Source organism: Capricornis sumatraensis, chromosome 2 (genome assembly GCF_032405125.1).
Source record: "Capricornis sumatraensis isolate serow.1 chromosome 2, serow.2, whole genome shotgun sequence".
Classification (NCBI taxonomy): domain Eukaryota; kingdom Metazoa; phylum Chordata; class Mammalia; order Artiodactyla; family Bovidae; genus Capricornis; species Capricornis sumatraensis.
In genome coordinates, this window is record NC_091070.1 from 58973581 (window position 1) to 58996911 (window position 23331).

Here is a 23331-nt window from a genome sequence, read left to right on the forward strand (position 1 = left end):
GCCCAGAAGCCCCTGTGTTTGAGTAGGAAGCATCACTCAGATTGCCAAGAACTGAGTGGAACTTGTGGAGACTGAACTGTTAACTTGTGGAGACAGCAACTAAAATACTGTCTTTGCATTCAGCTGTTTAGTTGCTAAGTCATGTCTGACTCTTTACAACCCCGTGGACTATAGCCTGCCAGTCTCCTCTGTCCATGGGATTTCCCAAGCAAAAAGACTGGAGTGGGTTGCCATTTCCTTCTCCAGGTTTGCATCCGGGGAGGGGACACTAAAGCTCCAATTGGCACCTGCATTCTGTGTGAAGATGCCGGAAGAGAGGCGGGATTGGGGAGTGGGGTGCCAGGGATCAGGAAGCAGCTGCCTTGGAAAGGGCTGTGTGGACACAAAAATGGGGGTGAGGACCCTGCCTGCAGGTGGTCTCCGCAGAGGTGGGGTTGCTCTGGGAAGCAGAAGGAATGGATATAATGTCCCAAGGCTTTCCAGATGTCTTTTTTTCCCCTCTCCCTTCCTTGGAACATCTCCCTCTCCATCCCTTTTCTTTTCCCACCTCTCCCGCTCTTCTCTCACGCGTTCTTCCTCTGCCGGTTGGACCCCAGCCCATCAGTTCTTCCGGCTTCTCCTCTCCCAGCCCTCCGCCGGCCTCAGGCTCTCTGCCCTGCTTCTGTTCCTCACCCACTTCCTTTGCCGTTGGTTCTCTTTCTGTCTCTGTGTCTTCCTCTCTCTGGGCTGTTCTCCACTTTGCTTCTTCTCTTTCCTTTTCTCTTATTTAGTATCAGGTATGCACTTGCTCTCTGACTGTGTGATCCCTGGGCAGCAGTGTGTCAGAGTGGGCGAGGAGGTGGGATGCACGGTGGGGGTGGGGGTGCTCATTTGCTGCGCAACTGGGCTGCGCAACTGCCTTTTCCTGGGAAGCTTTGTGGAGGGGGGTAGGAGGGGGAGGCTTGTCCTGAGGTTTACACCTGCTTTACTTTCAAAAGAGTTTCAGGAATCCTGTGAGGTCAGCCGAAATGTAGTCTAGAGGGTCTCAGACGATCCCTTGTCCCCAGGTCCATTAGAAGGGGTTGGGTCTCTGGGAATGAATTCCTAGGTTAAGGAGGCAGGAAGCCACGGATTGCAGGAGCAATTCCAAAATAAGGAGATCAGCACCACAAAGGTGTAGCTTTCTTCTTCATCCTGGAAATATCCTCAGATCATTTCAGGGAAAAGGGAAGTTTGAATCAAAAAGTGATAAAATAGCCATCTTATCCCTCAATGATAACCTCAGATATGCAGATGATACCACCCTTAAGAAAGTAAGAGGAACTAAAAAGCCTCTTGATGAAAGTGAAAGAGGAGAGTGAAAAAGTTGGCTTAAAGCTCAACATTCAGAAAACGAACATCATGGCATCTGGTCCCATCACTTCATGGCAAATAGATGGGGAAACAGTGGAAACAGTGTCAGACTTTATTTTTGGGGGCTCCAAAATCGCTGCAGATGGTGATTGCAGCCATGAAATTTTTTAAAAGACGCTTACTCCTTGGAAGGAAAGTTATGACCAACCTAGATAGCATATTCAAAAGCAGAGACATAACTTTGCCAACAAAGGTCCATCTAGTCAAGGCTATGGTTTTTCCAGTGGTCATGTATAGATGTGAGAGTTGGACTGTGAAGAAAGCTGAGCACTGAAGAACTGATGCTTTTGAACTGTGGTGTTGGAGAAGACTTTTGCGAGTCCCTTGGACTGCAAGGAGATCCAACCAGTCCATCCTAAAGGAGACCAGCCCTGGGTGTTCATTGGAAGGACTGATGTTGAGGCTGAAATTCCAATACTTTGACCACCTGATGCAAAGAGTTGACTCATTGGAAAAGACCCTAATGCTGGGAGGGATTGGGCACAGGAGGAGAAGGGGACGACAGAGGATGAGATGGCTGGATGGCATCACCGACTCGATGCACATGAATTTGGGTGAACTCCAGGAGTTGGTGATGGACAGGGAGGCCTGGTGTGCTGCAGTTCATGGGGTCGGAAAGAGTTGGACATGACTGAGCCACTGAACGGAACTGATCCCTCAACAACTACAACAGAATGCTCTGCCGTGGCTGGTGTCTGGTATTTAATACTGGAGTGCGTCTCTGAAACTCTGCTTTAACTTCCCATGTATGTACTACGGATGGCACTGCATCCCAGGTCCTAAGCTTGTGTTTTTCATGAAAAGTATTGATGGAATAAATAGTGTTTAGGCTTTGGGATAACCATTTCAGCTTCCTCTTGGGTCCTCGTTGCTTCTTCTTTGGCCATTGCAAGAACTGAGTGTTCCAAGTGGCCATTCGCATCACACAGGTGCCTGGAGCAGTTCTGGGAGACAGCACAGAGTGTACACTGCCCTGCTCAGTTAGAGGGAGAAGCGAGAAGGGGGTGGGTGGCTGTTGGTTGTTTTCCCTGCCTACAGCTAGCCTGTTCCAAGTGGTTATTCTCATTAACTTTGTATTTCAGTTTTTCTTTTAGTGTGAGCACAAGATCTTCTGGTCACTTTAAATGTGTGCCCTGTGGTTCATGCTGATCCTGGAAAGTGAACATTGTCCCAGCTCTGGAGTTTCTCTTCTTGTTACATCTCATCCTGAGCTCTCCACGAGAGTGGAGTCCAAGACTCCTCTAGGCAATGTGGGCTTGTCTGCTTTCCTCCAGAGTTCACTTGTACTTTCATGTAGTGATGCCAAATAGGGGAAATGGAAAATAGGAAAGAAGGGAAAACGGCTCACAAGCTTGACACCCCAGGTAGAATCATAAATATACATTCAAGGAACGGAAAGACTGAAAGTAAAAGCAGTCCTTTATTTCCCCCTCCCCCCTGCCCCCACCCCCCGCCCCCGCCACTGATACTTCATGTCCCTCCTTAGAGCTCATGATTGGAGCAGTTACTTACACTTAGGTTAAAGGAAGCTATAAGTACATAATTTCATTTCTTAATAGGTTAAATAACCATGTATTATCTGACATAGAAAAGATTATGTACAGTACATTTAGATGTGCTCCTAAAGCAAAGAAACTTTGCCCCAGGGCTGTGGTTTGGCAAGGCTTTCTTGGGCGAGGTAAGGAAGGGGCAAGGTGTTCTTTAGTTTCAGTGAGCAAGCATGTCTTGAAACCCCCACTAAGGCCTCCTGTTTGGTGGACTGCTGCTGAACACTTGTAAAGCCCTGCTTGAAATGAATAAGGAGAATATTGGAGTTTTCAAACCCTTAACACAGCAATGACTGTTGGCCATGAATGTTCTCTTTAGACCTCCTTACATTTAATGTCTTTCTTCCCTTTCTTATTTTGTAAATACAATGAGGTTGATGCTCTAAACAGAAAAAGGATATGTGAGTATGTAAGTCTAAAATGTAACTATTTTTAATTGATGTGATTAGTCTGATACTTTATTGCATGATCTGTGAAATTTCTCATGAGGAAACTTTAATACTTCGATTTTCCTTTGCTGTGTTAATATCTTTATTCCTAAAAGATTTTATATTTTAATAGATTTCTCTAGAAATTGACTTTGTGATGTATGTACAGTCTGTGAAAGATATTAACTTAGAGTTTACTCAGAATTTGTTTTTACAATTAAAATTAAAATTAACTTAAAAATTAAAGTTTCTGGCAATGCAAAAATAAGTACGTATATAAATAAAACACCAAAGGATCCTAGTGTTTCACGATCTACGTATTACCTTTCATTGTGTAGGGAAAAAAACTGTTTCAAATCTACCACTGCTCCCTACACAGCATGAGATATTTAGTGGTAAATAACTAGGGCTTCCCTGGTGACTGGTGACTCAGATGGTAAAGAATCTGCCTGTAATGCAGGAGACCCGGGTTCAATCCCTGGGTCAGGGAAATCCCCCTGGCAAAGGGAATGGCAACCCACCCCAGTATGCTTGCCTGGAGAATCCCATGGACAGAGGAGCCTGGCAGCATACAGTCCACGGGGTCGCGAAGAGTCACACACAACTGAGCGACTAACACTTTCACTAACTAGGGAACCATTTTATCCACAGATGGGTTTTAGATTAAATCACAGTGGGATTTTGGGGGGTTTTGGTTTTTTTGTTTGAAACAGTGGCTTTGTCCCACTGCTTTTTTCCTCTGAAAAAGTACAGCATATATTAAGAGTTCCTTTGTCACTTCCTTCCCCAGACTGTGACTATCTTCTCACAGTGGGGAAATCCCATGTTCTATTTTCTGATGTTTTACATTTTCCCTTTAATTTTTTCTAAGCCCTCATCATCACTAAATGGTGTGTCTTGTTGTCCTCCACTAAAATTTAAGAATATGTAATAAATTAAGGATGGTTCTACATTGCCTCTTATCTGACTAGCATCTGTGGGTGTCAGCTGCCAACAAGCAGCTCGGGTGTCTGGGCCGCTCCTGAATGCTCACAAGCTGACACACTCTCTTCTGATAAAAGGTACCTTCCAATATGCATGTGCCTTTCAGTATAAATTTTGTATGCTTGAACACTTTCTGTAAGAGAATCACTCGACCTAATAAAGTGGCTTGGCTGGGACTTTGAAAAAGCTCGATATAAATATCTCTAGAATTTATAGAGCAAGCATAAATACTTCACTCTGAGCTTTGCTGAGCATTTTCAGGATGTTTCTGAGCACATTTGTGAAATCAGAGCTTATCCCAGGAAAAGGGCCTGGGGGAGTGAGGACAGAGTTAGTCACATAGAATCACCAGTCCTCCCAGGGAAACTTCAAAGTAACGGCTACCCCTTAACATTTACATGTTAAGCAGTAGGGTTTTATTTTCTTAGTTCTTATCTAATCATCTACCCTAGTTTTGTTGATATGTATACAGCCCTTAACTAAAAATCTACATGTCTGAGTTCAGACATACCTCGTTAAGACTGTCATCTGCAAACAGAACACATATGTTCTCCAGAGAGACAGTATGTCTATATGGGTGATAAGAACTGAAATCAAAGTATTGCCAGTCTTATAGTTAATGGAATATTTTATTCTCCAAATTCTGTTCAAGATGCTAAAAAAAAAGTCTATCTCTAATTTGACATTCGTAACGAGTGAAGTATTATTGCTTTAAAGCTACCCTTGTAGAGGAAGAATAGTTTGTGGTGGTGGTGGTGGTGGTGGTGGTGGTGATGATGATGGTGAAGGTGGTGAAGGTGGTGAAGGCTGAACCTGAGACATGTTCTGCAGAATGCTGAAACCCTTCTTCAAGCTCAGGAGATGACTCTCCCCTTATATGCACATTCTTATTTATTTTGCAATACACAAAGCTCATGAAGAGAAAAAAATGTATACTTTTCTTAATGCAGTTTTGCAGTTGCTGTTTTATTCCACAGCTTTTAATTTTATAATGAGATTTTGATGCCAAGTTTCGTGTAAGCAATGAGCTGTCATTAACTGATTAGGATGCACTGTGTCAATTTCTTTGTTCTCTCATCTTGCTTATCTGATGGATCAGAAAGTGGGATGGTTAACAGAGGAGTCACTGAGGTACAAGAGGGGTGTGTTCCAGACTAATTGGTGTGAATGCTGCCTTTACAGTGCTGATAGAGTGTTCATTTTATCATCATTTTCCAACGTGTCTCTTTGGTGGTATGATCCCTCCCTCTACCTTCCCCTGTGTCTGTAAACAGAGATGATAAACAGAAGAACAAATATGACTGCTTGCTTTGTCCTGATCTTAATTCCATAATTTTAAGCAAATTTCTCACTGTGGGCTCTGCATCTCTCCCACCATATGCTGAGATCTACTTGGGGCACACTATAAATCATTTGGAATTAGAAGCTGTGCTATGCATCTGACCTGCTGGCTCATGGACACCCACATCCACTGCAACTGGCAAATGGTGGTGGTTTATTTTGGGGCTGGTATATAAGAGGCTGTGTCCGAAGGCTGGGAGTTGTCAAATAAGGACTGAGATTGTCTTGTAATGTGGCCTCAACTCTTGTCTCCTTGCCCAGACTGCACTCTCGAAGCTCAGCCCAAATATGTTAGAGGTGGGAAGCGTTATGGACGCAGATCTTTACCTGAATTTCAAGAATCCGTGGAGGAATTTGCAGAGGTGACCGTCATTGAGCCACTTGATGAAGAAGCACAGCCTTCACACATCCCAGCCAGTGAGCGCAGCGAGGTAAGAGATTGGACAGACACATCCACCTGGACCACAGGTGTGGAGACTTGTGGGCACCCACACCCTTGTGGCGCAAACACAGGAGGACTGAGGGGCCTATGGCTTTTCTCAGCCACTTTTTTTTTCAACTACATGCTAATCTTATTACTTGCCTTTTGGATATCTATGACTGCTTTTTCTATTGTTTCTATGTTTCATCTCTGTTTCAGCTTTTGAAGAGCTGATGTTTCTGTGCATGTTTTATGTATATAGTTTTTAATTCAGTTATTTTTATATTATCTGAGGTCTGCCACTTCTAGCTCTTCTTGGGAATATCTCTCTCCTCCACGGCACTGTCATTTTTAGTTATGTAAAAAGCTAATCAGCTCCCTCCCTGCAAACTATAAAACAGCTGCAGTGACAGGTAAGAAGTGAAAGCAGTTTCCAGGCATTTCAGGAGCCAGCATCTTATCTCTTGTGGTGGGGTAAAGCAGCTTTGCAGGAGAAGGCAATGGCAACCCACTCCAGTACCCTTGCCTGGAAAATCCCATGGACACAGGAGCCTGGTAGGCTGCAGTCCATGGGGACACAAAGAGTCGGACATGACTGAGCGACTTAGCAGCAGCAGCAAAGCAGCTTTGCAACTTCGTCCTTGTCACAGGGCTCAGCAATTGCCAGGATTCTTACCAGTTCTGTCGCCCCCAGGCGCATCTGACTCCCCAGCAATCAGATATCCCCCTGCTTCCCTCATCTCCCTCTTTTCATTTTACATTTTGCTATACTCTACCAATAAGGAAGAAGCAATAGCATTTTCTTTTTTTTTTTCTTTATGGCTCATTTACCAGTGTCCCATTTATAGAACATGATTGAAAGTGCCATGCTGAGCAAGCTCTAAATATTTCTTGCAAATCCCAGCTTAGCCAGGGGATGCAGATATTTCAGATGCTCATATAAGCTGGAATAGAGACAAAAAGCCTCAACTTCCTTAAAGTCATCTGTAGATCATAGTTTAAGCAGGGAGTGTTTGTTGCCATTAACTTTCATGTTCAGCTTGCTGATATATCTATGAGAAGCTTGCTCCAATAATGTCCCCTGCAAGCAGATACCTCATCTTCAACTTTCTAGAATACCTACAAACCCAAAGGTAACCAGAGAGAGTCCCAGTATTGAGCAGAAATGAGACCAACCACAAGTGCTGCAGTTTAGAAGACACGTGATTGGTCTGCTGACGAGAAGAGGCTCGCACTGCTTTCTAGAATCAAGTGATACCTGTCCTCACAATAGAAGTGAAGGAGCAGTGGCAGAAATGCGAGGGAGAAGAGAGGAAGAAAAGCAGCTAAAGGGGGTAAGATAGACAGAAGCCGCAAAAGTGGTGTGAATAGTGTGGGTGAGAGGTGATGGCTGAAAATAGAAAGCCTATGAGAAGAAACGAGGATGCTACTAAAAGATCACAGCATTAGGGGCCCATGGGTCTGGGGCAGACACCTCTACCCATCTTGGTTCAGTAGGTTTCAGACCCTTTCTTGGGTCGCTTTGAGAATTTAGATAGGGCCCTTTCCACAGTAAAACACACAGACTCTCACTCACAAGTGTTCCATTTACTATTTCAGGTAAGCAAGTAGTTTGCATACTTCAGTTACTGCAGTGTGTATACTGTTTATTTTGCTGTCAGGAAGGGTATCAAAGTTACAGCATGAAACCTGCTTCATAGCCCTAACTAGTGTGGAATGCATCTGAGACATTTCCATGTGAAAAAAAGAATTGATTAAAATAGGGCTCCACACTTGATGGGGGAAGATTTTCTTATCTGGAAAATACTTTTGAGTCTAGTACCTCCTTTCTCCAACTGTTTTCTGTACTGAGATACTGTTATTTGGTGCTAAGAAATTAAATGGTTACTTTTTCGTGTGTGAGGCGAGTTTCTAATTACCACCTGGGGATACCCAGAAAGTTCTTGGGGAGAACTGATTTTGTTGCTGGTAGGATATTTCTTATGTCTTTATTTAATTTCATCTACTGATTTCCAGTGAGATTTACTGTTTAAAAAGTACTACTTTGGCTTTATGTGTAAATAAAGTTAAGGGTTGAGGCCAGAGTCTGGGCAAAATCTTGCTGCTTATACTTAGTATGAGGGTATATTGGGAGAATCATTTCACCCCTGATAAACTTCAGCTTCCCTAACTCCTCTAGGTGTGACCTTTTGACACTATATAGAAGCTTTGGTGTAACAACCCACCATCTAAGAGCAGCAAATAGAGGGCCGGAGAACGTCATTTGTCTCTCTGCTCTCCCCAAGGACTCTACTGACTTGACTTCGAGAGTCTGTTATAGCCCAACCAGAAAACCTGTAGCAAATCAGATAACACGTTTTTACCTCCCTCTTTGTTTATCACTAAAAGTGGACTCAAAGTTCATCCAGCTGCTTTCTTGTCTAAAAATGAAGTGTTTTGTGAACTGAATGGAGCCTGTTGGTTTTCAGATCGATTCATCACATTCACAGCATGATGCATGAGGCTTTTATGTTCCTGTTGGCAGTAAGACGGGCCGGCCTCTGCTCCATGCAGCAGCCTTGGCTGTGGACGATCTGCAGCATAGTTTCGTCACCACTGGTCTTAATTGCATCTGGTTGTGTCAAGGTGGCACTCCAGTTTCCTGGCCAGTTTCTGTAGTCATTTCAGCAATCGAAAGCCACTCTGTTGGTCAACTCAGTTCATGCTCTGGGCAGCACTGGCTTGCTCTAGATACCCTTGTCTCTTCTACAGAAGCTATCTAGCGCTCCTTGGAGTACTGGGGCATCTTCCCTATTGTAGAGTGGCCCTCAGGTGGGGAAGATGGGGAGGGCAATGTTCTCAATGAACTGTGGGATTGATTTATTCTTAACTTACAAGTTCAGTGTCTGTCAGGAGGTCTTTATTTTTTTTTATACAAACAGCCTGATTGCAGATTTCTGCATGAATAAATGGGTTTCATTGCATCTCAAGCTACCAAATCACTTCTTTCCAAACTAAACTTTTTATTTTGTATTGAGGTCTAGCTGATTAACAATGTAGTTACCAATGTAGTTTTAAGTGGACAGTGAAGGGACTCAGCCGTACACACACACATATCCATTCTCCCCTAAACCCCGCTGCCATCCAGGCTGGCACATACAATTGAGCAGAGTCCCGTGTACTATGCAGTAGGTCCCCCACTGGTTATCCATTCTAAATACAGCAGTGTGTACATGTCCTTCCCAAAGTCCCTAACTGCCCCTTCCCCCTGGCACCCATGAGTTGGTTTTCTAAGTCTGTGAGTCTCTTTCTGTTTTGTAAGTTCATTTGTATCGTCTCTTGTTAGGTTCCACCCATAAGGGATGTCACAGGACAGTGCTCCTTCTCTGTCTGACTTACTTCACTCAGTGTGACACTCTCCAGGTCCACCCGTGTTGCTGCGAATGGCTTTATTTTACTCTTTAATGGCTGAGTAGTATTTCATTGTATATGTGCACCACATCTTCATCCTCTCCTCTGTCGATGGACATTTAGGTTACTTCTATGTCTTGGCTTTTGTAAACGGTGCTGCAGTGAACACTGGGGTGCATGTTTCTTTTCAGATGTTTTTCTCCAAATATATGCCCCGGGTTGGAATTGCAGGGTCATATGGTAGCTCTATTTTCAGTTTTTTAAGGAACCTCCATACGGTTCTCCATCGTGGCTGTACCAATTTACATTCCCACCAACAGTGTAGGGGTGTTACCTTCTCTCCACACCCTCTCCAGCATTTATTGTTGGTGGATTTTTTGATGATAGCCATTCTGTCAGGAGTTCTTTTTCTTTTTTCTTCCTCTTGGTTGCCTCTGGCCCTTTTGTCTCCTGCTCTTGGGTGTTAAGAATTTCTTCCTTGGGTGTGTTTGTTATCAGGGACTCATATTTCCATGTGGCTTTGCAGTATTAAAGGCAGGAGCGGGCTGGGTCTCCTGCGCCATGACTATTTCATGAGGAGCAGTCAGATGGGAAGCTCCAGACAAGTCTGCTTGGTTTGGTTCTAGGTTTCTTTGACTCCTGGGCCCTGGCTCAGGGGTTCCTGGCTTGCCCATAGACTGAAGTTTTTCCTGTCCTCAGACAAGCCTCATTTTTTCTTCTAAAGTGATTTGAGAGTTTTTTCTTTTTTTTGTTGATGAAGACCACAGGACCTGAATCTGTTATCAGAAGTTCAATAATGAGGAAGTCCGGCTGTTATTACCCAACAGGAGACTAGTTTTCGGCTCTAGGATGAATCAAGTAATAATCCTCTTTATTTAAGGAGTTTGGAGAGGTGGGCAGTATAATGGAATGGTGTCACTGTTCAGTTCAGTCGCTCAGCCATGTCCGACTCTTTGCGACCACATGGACTGCAGCATACCAGGCCTCCCTGTCCATCACCAACTCCCGGAGTTTACCCAAACTCATGTCCATTGAGTCCCATCTCATCCTCTGTTGTCCCATTCTCCTCTAGTCCAACCCTCCAATCCATTCATGACTACTAGAAAAACTATATGTATGTTGAGCTTTAAGCCAACTTTTTCACTCTCCTCTTTCATTTTCATCAAGAGGCTTTTTAGTTGCTCTTTGCTTTCTGCCATAGGATGCTGTCATCTGCATATCTGAGGTTATTGATATTTCTCCTGGCAATTTTGATTCCAGCTTGTGCTTCTTCCAGCCCAGTGTTTCTCATGATGTACTCTGCATAAAAGTTAAATAAGCAGGGTGACAATATACAGCCTTGATGTACTCCTTTTCCTATTTGGAACCAGTCTGTTCCATGTCCAGTTCTAACTGTTGCTTCCTGACCTGCATATATGTTTCTCAAGAGGCAGGTCAGGTGGTCTGGTATTTCCATCTCTTTCAGAATTTTCCACAGTTTATTGTGATCCACACAGTCAAAGGCTTTGTCATAGTCAATAAAGCTGTGGTGTCACAAGTCACCTCTAAATGCTAGCCTCAGGGTAGCTTGTTTCCTTCTAGGAACTCATCCTGTAGAGATATGTTAGCAGTCATCTGAAGGGATAAACAATAACCCCTACCCTGTTTCCCTGGTGGCTCAGATGGTAAAGAATCTGCCTGCAGTGCAGCAGACCTGGGTTCAATCCTTGGGTTGGGAAGATCCTCTGGAGAAGGAAATGGCAACCCACTCCAGTATCTTGCCTGGAGAATTCCATGGACATGGGAGCCGAGCAGCTAACACACACACACACACACACACACACACACACACAGAGACACACACACACACACAGAGACACACACATACACACACATACACACACACACACACACACACACACACACACAGAGTTTCCCTCTAGGGTTGTTCCAGAGTAGGGGTGTTGCTAAGGGTGGACATTTAATTGCTAGGCTCTTGGTCTAGTTACGCACAGTGTCCTTTTAGCATCCTTATTTGGAAGGCCTTCTCCCATATGTACAACAGATTATGGGTAATTCTCAATAGCCACAATTCTCTGATGCCTACCTGTAACTCCACCATTTTCCTCCCACCCAAGAAAACAGAGATGCTGGCAAGCGAGAGTGATGTTGTGGTGTGTGTGTTAGTCACTCAGTCGTGTCTGACTCTTTGCAACCCCGTGGACTGCAGCCTGCCAGGTTCCTCTGTCCATGGAATTCTCCAGGCAAGAATACTGGAGTGGGTTGCCATTTCCTACTCCAGGGGATCTTCCCAACCTAGGGATCGAACCTGGGTCTCTTGCATTGCAAGCAGATTCTTTAAGGTCTGAGCTACCAGGGAAGCCTGATGTTATGGTAAAGATTGCTTTCAAGCATGTAAATTTTTTAATATAAGTTACATGCAAAGATCCAAATTGCCCCCACGACCATTCATGGTGCACCAGCCATTGTGTGTTGTGCCTTAGGTGAGAACCCATGTTATGACTACGGGATCACATTTTGGCCTCATCCTTTGAATAGAATACATGAGTTCTGTGAGTTATAACATCTTGTTATGAGTGTTTGGGGTTGTGTTTGACTTTTGTTTCAGTTCACATAAGGTAAAACCCCAACATAAATTGTCAACATTTTAATCATCTCCATCCTACCCTCCCCCAGTTTTATTCAGGCAATTGATTCTTTCCTGATGAAGCAGAAAATACCTAACCTAACTGTTAAGCATGCCTCCCCTACCAAGTTCACTTTACAAGGCCATAAAGCCATTGCATAGGGAAAGACCGCTGTAATCCTGCTCAGTTTTTTAGCACTAAAATGATATTTTAGAATTTCACTTAGAAACCCTGAAGGCAAAACGTGCTAGTTCACAAGTGATGGTAGGTTCCACCATCAGGTTGAGATGTGCAGTCTCACCTTTCAATTTAGTGTGTTTATCTGACAAATAGATCCCTTGGGAGTCTGACCTCTCTTCTAGGGTATTGAAAGGAAAATGGTGACTTTTCTTTGTTCGTAGGATCATTTTCACTCAAGGCAGTTCAGTTGGACATTCTATTCTGAATTAATCCAGACTAACAAAGGGCACTTTCTTGATTCCAACGTAAGGTATGATTAATGAGAAGGTTTTGGTGGTGGTAGTTTTTGCTTTACCTTGTGAAGAAACAGTTGAGTTTTTAGATTCCAAGAGTACATACCCACCCCACCCCCCTTAAATGCACAGATGCGGTGGCTACTGAACTAACCTTGAATTTTGTATTCACTTTTCTCCTAAGAGTAGCTGGAAGTGGGGGAGAAAACTGTTTCTTGGTTCTATTCTGCATTATTCAGATGTAGTGGAAAAGGTTGACAATGAATACAGTTGGACCAGGGCCACTTTGCTTTCTGCCCTCATTCCAAACACGGGGCACCTTGTTAACTGTTCTCCTCCACAGGGTATAAATCGGGTCTAGTAAGATTCTTATCATGAGCCAGAGGCTTTAAACAATGATTTCTTCAATTGCAGACAATAGGAGTGTAAGTCAAAACCTTGCAGTTTAAGTGAGGACCTGAGAGAAAAGTTAAAGCCAATTGCTTCATTCAGCCGAGTATGGACATGAAATCAAGCCTTTGTGTCAGGTCTGTGGGAGTGGGAGGATGAGTGGTGGTGGTGGTTTAAAACCAAAAACAGAAATGAAGAATCCCAACGCTGATTTTACTACCCTCCATAAAATCGAACTTCTTCAAGAAGTGCGAAACTGACTTAAATTATCCTTCTGTTCATTTTCATATATGCATAACTTTGTAGTTGAACTTCATGAATTATTCATTTGTGTTGTATAGAGCAGATATTTAATTTTGGAGCAATCTTCTTAGTAACTTAGAGACGTTCTGCTAAGAGCTTTTGTAGTCAAACCTATTTTTCAGTTCCTCGCCTGTTACATTATTTGTTCTAGTCTTAGATAAAACAAGCAGTTTCATTACTGATGCCATTTGCTCCCATCAAATGATGTGAGATTATCAGGAGAGGTTTCCTTATTCATGGAATTCCAGTGATCTCCTTCATATTTCTTGAGTATTATTAGATCATCTGGCTATTCTCAGAGATGAAACACTCATTCAAGATGCAAATATAGATCATAAAAGTGATATAAAGACACCCCTTCAAAGCTAATAAGATGCTTTCATTCTAACATAGACGCAGCTCTCAGATTTTCAGGTTTTGTTGTTCTGATAAGTCCTCCTGATTTCATCACAGAGGAGGTTCCTTTGGAATCCAGCCCTCATTCTCACCTCTTTCCAAGTCAACAATTTCTAATACTCATTTTCTAACTAGAAAACAGAATCAACAACACTTCAAAGAAAAATTAACAAGTTAATTTAAGTGATAATAGTAACATTTTTCCAACTATAGCATTAGAAAGTATTTTTCAAATAGAAAAGGGGTATCCACTATCTGAGAGTGACTCAGATGAGCAGGATACCACAAACAGATGTATGAAAGAATCCTTTTCCTTTAAGGACTTTAAAATCCAGTGAACTGAAACCAGTCCTCAAACTTGGTAGAAAAGGCTTAAGGCTCAGACTTTAAATTCAGCATTTCTTCACACTGGCAGTACCGCAGGCTGTTTGGCATTGCAGCAGGACTTATCTAAATGTGCATGCATTTTAAAATCATACATTAATTCTTGTTATCCCCAGCACTTACTTGTAGCTTTTAATTGCTTTTAAAGATAAGGGACTGATTTGCATTCGAGTTGTGACAGCCCTGCCACTGAGCAGCTTGTCCCTGGGTTAAGAGATCAGAGTGTGGGGCTGGGGCACCCTTCATCGCCCCTTCACCTTCAGATGCTGGAAAGCTAGAGATGAAGTTCTTGGAAGTGTGTCCCTGCAGGGATAGTAGCAGCCTGGCTGGGCACACTTAGCTTGCAGTACCTGGCCAGAGCATGGCTTTATAAATATTTAGAATTGTTAGTTAAATAGGCCATACCATAGATGCTACACTTTTAAAAGTGCTAAGGTTTCCATCATAAATATTCTCCTAAACTGATCCTGTTTTTGTGTAGAGACTTCCTGTGCTTACTTAAGTGTGCTGTTCTTGTGAAATGGATACTATGGCTCAGTTTGTTGGGGGAGCTTTGTTACTTTAATAAATTTCCTTTCTTTTCTCTCTGGGCTTGCAAGACTTTCCCCTTTGCAAAAAAAAAAAAAAATCTGCTTAAGTCTGCTGAGATCAGCTCAGCTCAGCAACCTTTGCTGGAAAGAATAGCCCCGTGTGTGCACCATAATCGTTTTAATTAGCCGTACATTCTGAGGGGCACAGAGGTCTGCACTCGAGCAGATGGCTGCTGGGGGCTGAGGTTGGGCTATTGTGGCCAGGGGCCATGCCAGGCCCACGGGCTGCAGATGCTGGCCCAGCCTCGGGGCTAGCAGCTCCGGGATCCCAGAGGCTCTGGCCATCTGCTCCGCAGTCCAGCAAAGCAGGTGTCCTTCCAAAATAAACATTCCTAAAAGCAGGGCCGCCTGTATGGCCCGCATGTGCGGGACACCCTCGTCCAGCTGTAAGACAGCCTGAGAGCTGACCACAATGACCAGCGTGACTGAGCTGCGCAGCCCACAGGGTGGGTGCGGGACTCCCTTTGTCTGCTTACGTGTGTGTGTGGGGTGGGGGGAGCTGCTTTCTGCAGCAGCTGTTTTAGGGCCAGGCAGCTTCTGACCATCTCCCCTCTGTCCACTCTCACGGAGGCTGTTGGCCAGGACACATGACATGCTGAGCCCTGTCAGCTGTGAGGACACTGCTCAGAGTGCAGAGGCCCCCCCAAGGAGGCCTCGCTCCTATGCTGAATCAAAGATTGATTGCTTCAGCACAACTAACATGCTCAAAGCTGTCATTTCTACAGTCTCTTCTGGGTTTGTTCTTAAAGCTGATGCTGGTCTATCTGCTGTTTCTTTCCTCTGCCTTTGTCCTAGTGTTGCACACCCAGGTCGTAGGAATAAAACTATAACATTTATTTACTTAACAGACACTTAGCACTTAATTTGTAGCATTCACTGTTTTAAGTGCTTTCCAAATACTAGCAGACTCTCAGAGGTAGGTGCCGCTATTCACTTAACCCTAGGGAAACTGCATGCAGGGATTAAGTAACTGGCCCAGGTTTGCATATCTCATAAGTGAAGAATCCATCTCTGGAGCCTAAACCCTTTACCACATCATCGTTCTTGCTGAAATATTAACAAGAGCTAACATTTCCTAAGACCCAGGCATGTGCCTCCATGTCCCTATGGGAGGGGGCGGTCAGCCCCACTCTGCAGACAGAGTGGCAGAGCTTCACCCTGGCAGTCTCCCCCAGCTACCATTTTGCCTCCAGAGTCAGGAATAGCTGGGTTCCCAACAGGATGATTTTTTTTTTTAATTTATTTATATCCATTCGTTCTCCAGGGAGAGGCTATTATAAGATTTCAAGGAAAGAAGTTGAAAATCCTTTTTCATTAATTAGTAGAGAACACATCCCAGCAATTGCCACCCCTTCCTCTCCCACTTTTCCAGAGGTGTTCATGATCACCTCCTTTCCAACACTCAGGGCAGACCAGTGTCTGGAGGCGACCTGCCAGGCTTTACTGCTGGGGAAAGCATCAGCAATTAAAGGACCTGGTTCCAGAGTGATGGCTCTTTTTATTGGTGGTATTCCAGTAGTCCAGAGATCTAACCCCCCCTCTCCTCCACTTTCTAACCTGCCTTCCCCTTTTTTTCCCCCCTGCTTTTTAATTGGAACTACTGGTTCCAGGCAGTGAGAATGAAAATAAATGAGCTGTGAATGAATTGGATCTGCTCCCTCCCACCCTCACGCCCTGAAACTGCAATTTAATAACAAACATTCAGCCACTATGTGATGTGCTCATCTCCCCTTAAAGGAACAGACCTATGGGGGAGACTTGGAAGCATAGCAAAACATCTGGGTGGTAAACTCAATCTCCAGTTGAAGTGGTCTTGGGATGAAAATATAGCTCTTAGGATAAGTTTGCTTCCTCTTCTAACAGGGCTGGTCTTAGCTGGATCTGTGCTTCTTACACAGGGCTGTAGAGAAACGCTTGGAAAATCGTTATCCCTGGAGATGTTAAAATAAGTTATTCCTTACCTTGTCACCACTCACCCTAAGAGTTTGCATGAAATCACTTACATTGCTGTACCTGATGCCATTGGTTAGGCTGTCTGAAGGGTGCTTCCTTGGATGACTCTAGTCATAGCCCCCAAGGCAGGTCTCAGATGAGTGTCCCTGATCTACACTGCTAAATTTAGGAGGCATTGGTACCAGCAGCTTTTACCCTCCTCGAAGCACCTGGGCTTCCCATTGAGCCTGTTCTCTTGATCACAAGTCATTGTGCAGGAGGACCTTGCTGACTAGCAGAGTGGTACATACCCAGGGGGCAGAAGTTTCCCTTTCCCCTGCCCCCAGCTCACAGGGAATTCATTCAGTGAGAATTTGAGGGCAGGTAGGCAAAAGAAGTAGTGAAGTTGTACCTATTTATATGGTATAAACAACATTTATAACAGTAAAGGAAATGAAATTGTTTCCCACATCGCCTCAACTAAATATATATTTATTGTCTCTGTTTCCTTCCAGTCTTTGTCTAATTGTATGAATTTTTTTTCCCCCCAGTGGCCTCGTGTTGATGGCATTTTTGTTGTGCTCTTTCATTTAACATTTCATCAGATGTGTTTCATGCTCCAACATGGTTTATATAATGACTATATTATGATGTGTTATTATACTTTATGCCCCACTGTTTTTAAATTGTTTTCAATACTTTACTTTTACCATCAGAAATCATATGGGATCAGAATGCATGAATATTTTCATGGCTTTTGATACATAAAGTCATTTCCTTTACTAAAAAGTAATATCCATTTGTATTGTTTCCAATAACATTAATAGGTCTGTTTTATTTTCTTTCCCAAACAGGCCTATTTTAAATCATAACCCGTTGGTAATAGGAATCATATCTTAAATACTTGGCTAATTTAGTGGGAACAAAATGATTGCTTGGTTTTAATTTATGTATCTCTGAATGCTACTGAAATGAACCTTTCCCCATATTTAATTGGGTTGCCTCTTATGTGAATTGTCTGTATTCTTTGCATATCTGCTGGAGACTTGGCATTTTTCTTACAAATTTTTATAAATAACCAGTACCTCCCAAGGGAAATCAAATTAATTCTTTAAGTTTAAACATGGTAATGAAAAGAAACTGCAAATATAAATTAAACATGTACTACATAAACACATGTAGTGAGAAGAAAAATAATATCAAATTTTGTTTGCTTATTTAGTGCCAGGCACAGTTCTAGGCATTTTTACCCAGCTCTGTGAAATATGTACTACTTTATTCCCATTTTATAGATGGAGAAACTGAGGCAAAAGAGATTAAGAAATTTGTTCAAGCTCAAACCCAGTAGGTAAGCCTGGGTTCAGAGCCAGGTGGCAGTCTGATTCCCACCCTCAATAGTCAGATGTGAGAATCGGGGAGGAGGGGTGGCAGGGAAGCGGGAATCAGATGAGGCACCCAGTTGCATAGATTCATGAGATTTTGGAAATAGTACACTGAAGCCTCTTGCTCCTCTGAACTAATTAATTGTTCACTATTTTTAATGAGTTGAGAAGTGAGAAAATGGAAGAAATACATTTTTCTATAGCAAGACACACACCGTGTTGTGTTAGGAATTGTTGCTGAGCATTTTTTGAAGGGGTGTGTTTGCATTTTTCCAACTATTGTCCCGGCAGCGGCTTGTCCAGTGGTACCTATTCTGCCATGTCTCATTTCATTTCTGCTGTTAAAAAATCATCCCCTGCATGTGATTCGATAGGTTTTATTTTGACTGATGGTTCTTAGATCACAGCAACCTACTGTATTTTTTTCAGGTGGACTGAATGGATTTCATTTTAGGATGTTTCCAACTTACATGCTGAATGATGAATTTTCACCGTTTTGGGTGCTGCAATAATATGAGCATTTGCTCTGTTGGTTGAGGAAATAAATGTGGAGGGATAGACAGGCAGGATGCTTTTATTAGGAGGCATAAAAATGTATACTTTACAAATAAAAACAATTGAATTCTGCCTAGAAACAACAGTGTAAGAAAAATCTATGGAGGTCTGTTTCCTCCATTGCTCCCTCCCCAACCCCCAACACATCATCCATTCGTCAGATTTGCGGTGTGGAAATGTGGGCCAATAAAATTGTAATCACAATCAAGTAAAAATCGCATTGTGCCCCAGTCCCTATACTTATCACCCGTTTTAGTGACTTTGAGTTGTAATCTGTGAGTTGTAGTGAGCTTTTATATTTTGAGTTATAGCCTTTGAATGTCTCTCTATGGCAAGGATAACTTATCTCAGCACTGTCAGTTTGGGGTTTCAGGTTAGTGTGGCGAATCTTGGTGAGCTCTTTGCAGTATCTTTCTGAGTGAAATATGGAGCTGTGAAATCCTGGTAGATGGTTATCCTTCAGTTAAGAAGAGAGGAACAAAACAGATGCGCCTAGGTTAGCTGTAGGAACTTCAACTCGTATCAACTTGAACAAGTTACTGAAAGAAATCAACGTTTAACTGAAGAATTTTAGATTGTGCACTGTCTGCCGTGAGGGATCCAAGCTCTGGAGATGAGAGTTAATTAGGTTTGTTTCCCTGTTGAGTTCATTTCAAGAATCTAAGAAAAAAGTTCCCCTTGCGCAGTTCAGCCACCAAGGAGAGTGGACTGGTTATTTAAGTGTTACCAAAGGCTGTTCAGTCACTAAGTCGTGTCTGACTCTTTGCGACCTCAGAGACTGCAGCACACCAGGTTCCTCTGTCCTCCACTATGGAGTTTGCTCAGATTCATGTCCATTGAGTTGGTGATGCTATCTAACTATCTCATTCTCTGCTGCACCCTTCTCCTTCTGCCTTCAATCTTTCCTAGCATCAGAGTCTTTTCCAATGAGTCGACTCTTTGCATCAGTTATCAAAGGTAGCTTCTTCATTCATAAAGCTGGATCTTTGCTGAGACAGCAGGAGGTTTTAAAAGGGGGATACACTTTTCTTAACAGGGTTACCTGACTGCGGTGGTTGTAGAACCTCCTAACAAGAGTAATTAGGAACCTTGCTGATGAGGTCAAAGATCACTGTGTACCTACTCATGGCCACTGGTTGGAAGCAGATTTGTGCCATGCTTGGCTCATGGAGCAAGGGCTGAATTTTGGTTCTGACGGGTGCCCTGGGCTGGGTGCTTTTGTGCAATATACAAACTACACCTGTATGCTGTGACTTGGAAAAGACTCAGTAGAACATAGCATGATAAGGGGCAAAATGATCCAGTGCAGATCAGTTTCACTGTTTTTAACGTAGTAATTCACTGATAATGTACATTTTAACTTGAGCTTTCTAGCCTACTTGTTTGGGGCTGCACCTCTGTCTCCTCATTGTGCCACAAACACACCTGTCTCATTCTTGTCTCATGGGTCAGCAAACAGTCTCTGCTCCTATCTTTCCACTTGGCTGTCTCCAGCTTACCCCTCAAGTCTCAGTCAGATCTTGCTTCTTTCAGGAAGTCTACCCTGAACTTCCAAGGCTGACGGATACCCTAATTAGGTACCCATTCTTGAACTCCTCCACAATAGCACTTAATACACTACAGTATTGTTCTTTCTGTTTTCTTGTCTGCACGACTTTGTCAGCATATAAACCTCATGAGAGAAGAACCATGCTTGTCCTGTTCATGGTTGTTTTCCAAAGATGTAGCATGATACCTCACACTTATTAAACATTTACTGAAGAACAAACTCATAAATGCATGTGTATAAACTCTTCTCAGTTGATGGATTCTGAATATTGGCTTTGGCCTGATTTTATTGGCTGTGCTAGGTTTTGCTATTGAATAAGTGATGTCAGCTCACAGGGCAAATCCTTGGTGAGATGCTGCAGAAGGCTGTGTGGTATTTCTTAGTCATCTGCTCTCTGCTGGCTCGCTGATTGAGGAGAGCCTGCCTGGATAAATGCTAGAGGGTCCTGAATCATGTGACTTACTCAGATGATGACATCAGAGCCAGAGAGTAATCTGGTCTTGGAAGAGCAGGCTTGGTTCTGAAGCACACTAACCTCCTCCTCTTGCCTCCTCTAGCACTGGAAGACGCAGCGCAGTGAGGAGTATGAAGCAGAAGGTAGGAACTGAGGGTGTGCTGGGCCGGCCTGGGAGGGAAGGGCTGCACTCACAGGGCGTTCTCCACAACCCCTTCCCAAGGCCCTTCCCATCTTCCTGCTGGAGGCCAGCTAAGAAGCAACCTGAAGTACAACAGCCACAAAAAATTCACTCCCAATTGACCACATAGTTTTAAGTCATTGGACTTAACATCATGCAAGATATGGCAACTGAGATGTGGAATTTCACTTATGGGTTAATTACTGTCTTACATAGACTTTCACAGTAATCTATAAACCATCCTAAACGATTTACTGATTAAATGCATCCCTCGACAAGTTTCCTGGTGATCTCACCAGCAGATGGCACTGTGGTTTAGGCTGACAGATCTCTACCCACTTCACAGCTTACCGTGGATTAGCTGTACTTAAGTGTAATTACAAATTCTCTAGGTCTCCAACCTGTAAAGACACAGCAGTAATGGGCTTAATGTCTTTAATAAATATTAAGGGTAGCACTAAATACTCTTCTCAACCTCCAAGTTTCTTGGAGACACACAGTATCATGCCAATAATTAGCTCATGTTAAAGTAATGACAAAATCTCTAATGTGAAAGTAGAAATCTTAACTAGAAGTGGAAACTTTTCATAGAGAATAAATATTTATTTTTAAATAAGTAGGTTGATCCTTGTATCCCCAAATAGAACTTATCCTTAATATGTGCTTAGTCACTCAATTGTGTCTGACTCTTTGCAACCCCATGGAAGCCCACCAGGCTCCTCTGTTCATGAAATTCTCCAGGTTAGAATACTGGAGTAGGCAGCCATTCTCTTCTCCAGGAGATCTTCTTGAGCCAGGGATCAAACCCAGGTCTCCTGCATTGCAGGCAGATTTGTTACCCACTGAGCCACCAGGGAATCAACTATCCTTAATGCACAGATAATAACTTGCAATCATTTATTTTTTTACGTTAGGTTGCTTATAATAGTCATGTGTAAAGATTTAGAAACAGGCTACTCTTGAGACTTTTATCATTATTTAATGGTATTTACCATGAAATTATTTCCTTCTCAGTAAAACAGTGCTTAGACTAGAAAGAGAGTAGAGATACTAGTCTGGTAGCTATAGTTGAGGTAGGATGTATAAAGCTCTTTAGAATGGCTCTCAACCAGCCTTCTCTTTCAGTCACACCAAAGCCTAAGCCTGTGTACATTTTTCTTTGAAATAAAACAAACCTAGAACCTTGACGTGACTGCACCAGAATATTTCTTATAGGGGTATAACTGCCAGTGAACAAAAGAGTGCCTGTTGGCCTTCATTGCAGCCTAAGAACCAATGGTTCTACTTCATTTGAACTTCTGGATCAAATCAACACTTGGTGGTCTCTTTTTTATAGCATTTATTTTCAAAAAGCATATTTTTCTTTGAGTATAGGTGCTCTCTCTGTGCAGTTCTTTTAGGGACAATATATAATATATGCTTTTATTTTAGGCCAGTTAAGATTTTGGAACCCAGATGATTTGAAAGCCTCACAGAGTGGGTCTTTGGCTCCCCAAGACTGGATAGAAGAGAAACTGCAGGAGGTTTGTGAAGATTTGGGGATCACTCGTGATGGTCACCTAAACCGAAAGAAGCTGGTCTCCATCTGCGAGCAGTATGGTTTGCAGAATGTCGATGGAGAGGTGAGCGTTGCGTTGGTATTTTTATTCAGGGATAGTAATCGTGATACAAGCTAACCTGGCCACAAGCTGGAGACAGCCACGTTTTGGTTTCCAGCCGCAAGTTACAGAGACTCCATTTTCTTTTTTTTCCTGGCAAGTCAGCCATCAAGTTTCTGTCTCTGAGAACCTCATGTTTGTCGTGGGAAAAAAAGAACTGACAATAGCTGATAAATACTGAACCCAAACTGTGTGTGCCTCACTGTGCTAAGCATGTTACCCCACATCATTATCAGACCCCAGTTCAGGGTAGCCATGATGTCAGTCTGTTTGGAGGTGTGGCATTCACAGAGTCAGAGGTGAGAAAGGTGTGGAGGCAGGACAAGGCAGAGAGTTCAGGAGGGTGGAGGTTCGGGAATACTTGGAAGGCCAGGCTGATGAGTTTAGTCTTTGGAGAGACAATCTCCATATCACCCCAGAGTTCTTTAGCAGATTACATAATACATTGGAAAAACTTACTTGCTAAGGCTGGTCTGAACTTCTTTTATGGGGTATATTGGTGTAAAGAGAGCCATAGATTAGGACACCAGCCAGGAGTCATCACAATAATCTGGGTCATGAGGAAATGGAAAAGGGTACGTTGGTGGTTTTAAAAACGTACAACAAAAGAGTCTTGAAGAAGCCCCCATGATGCTCTTGCTTGGTAAAATTCTCAACTTCACATTTTCTAAAAAATTAAGAGGGGTGGCAGGACCGGGTGCATGAACAGCCATGAAACAAAAGATTATAATTAATTCCAAGACACGTCTTTCAAAGAGTTGAAAATAAGGATTGAAGGGAGTTAGAGGTTAGGGCTACAGTTGTACAAGCTTTGGGAAACTTTGATTATAATGATATTCAAAACCATGTTATCTGCTTGCTCAGAGGATAAGTGGTATTATTTTCCTAAACCAGAATGAGATTTATTATCAAAAGCTTCCAAGTAGCCTAGCTTGCAGAAAAGTTCTCCCTCCT

General features: G+C 43.0%; 1 protein-coding gene across 2 annotated transcripts in view; it reads left to right on the top strand.

Moving 5' to 3' along the window:
- NIN (ninein) overlaps nt 1-23331 on the top strand; it is a 90096-nt gene that overhangs the window by 19819 nt on the left and 46946 nt on the right. For both annotated transcript variants that reach the window (XM_068964353.1, XM_068964354.1), the window contains exons 3-5: nt 5954-6123; nt 20642-20681; nt 22151-22341. In XM_068964353.1, the coding sequence (XP_068820454.1) occupies nt 5954-6123; nt 20642-20681; nt 22151-22341 (401 nt within the window). The remainder of the gene's footprint in view (nt 1-5953; nt 6124-20641; nt 20682-22150; nt 22342-23331) is intronic.